The sequence below is a fragment of the Aplysia californica genome, unplaced genomic scaffold (assembly GCF_000002075.1).
Source record: "Aplysia californica isolate F4 #8 unplaced genomic scaffold, AplCal3.0 scaffold00776, whole genome shotgun sequence".
Taxonomy (NCBI): Eukaryota; Metazoa; Mollusca; class Gastropoda; order Aplysiida; family Aplysiidae; genus Aplysia; species Aplysia californica.
The window spans coordinates 185,926-186,900 of NW_004798046.1; the positions used below are offsets into that span (position 1 = coordinate 185,926).

The following is a 975-nucleotide window of genomic DNA, read 5'->3' on the forward strand; positions in this document are numbered from 1 at the left end:
CCCCCCCCATCAGACCAGCAGCTGAAGGGCAACCTGTTCACGCTGTTCCTGCACAGCCCCCTGATGGCCATGTGCTGTGTCTGCAGCATCTCCGACATCCCCATCAGCCTGTGGGACAAGTGCCAGGCGCAGGTCGACAAGTTTGTCGCAGACGCCTCGCGACTCTTTAGCCGCGCTCGCAAACTGGGTACGTGCTGGTCGCAGCTGGAGAGGAGATCAGATTCGATCAGATCAGATCAGATCAGATCAGACCAGACAAAAAAAGATAAGATTAAATAAGATAAGGTAAAATCAGATAAGATAAGATCAAGATAAGGTTAGATAAGATACCATCAGATCAGATCAGATCAATAAAATAAGATAAGATAAGATTAGATAAGATTACACAAGATAAGATAAGAGAAAACGGTTTGCACCTCTTAAGCTAGGCTCGGAAAATGGGCACGTGGATTTAGCTAAAGATCAGATCAGATAAGGTAAGATTAGATACCTTAAGCCTCTTTAGCCCTTTTATCCTATTTAATCTCATCTCATCTCATTTTATCTCATCTCATCTCATCCTATCTTATCCCATCTCATCTCATTTTTATCTAATCTCATTTTATCCTATTCTATATAATTTTATCTCATTTCTTTTTATCCTGTTCTATATAATTTTATATCATCTCATTTTATCCTGTTCTATATAATTTTATTTCATTTCTTTTTATCCTGTTTCATCCCACCTCATCTCATCTTTATCTCATCTCATTTTATCCTTTCCTATCTCACCTCATCTCATCCCATGCGTCGTCCGTTCCTCGGTTGTTTCAGACCACGCCTACGTGCAGTTCCTGGGCGACGACTTCCTGCGACTCCTGCTGCTCCGCTTCGTCTTCTGCTACATCGTGCTCATCTTACACCGCGGCTTTAAGGTGAGGAGAACACAAGGGATGGTCTATGAAATATAGCACACGGTCTGATGGGGGGGGGGGA

At 42.8% G+C, this 975-nt stretch overlaps 1 protein-coding gene across 1 annotated transcript in view; it reads left to right on the plus strand.

Moving 5' to 3' along the window:
* LOC101847288 (protein SCAI) overlaps nucleotides 1-975 on the plus strand; it is a gene marked incomplete in the record, with an annotated part of 18,441 nt that overhangs the window by 15,939 nt on the left and 1,527 nt on the right. The window contains 2 exon segments of the mRNA XM_013088618.2: nucleotides 14-187; nucleotides 814-914. Coding sequence (XP_012944072.1) covers nucleotides 14-187; nucleotides 814-914 — 275 coding nt within the window.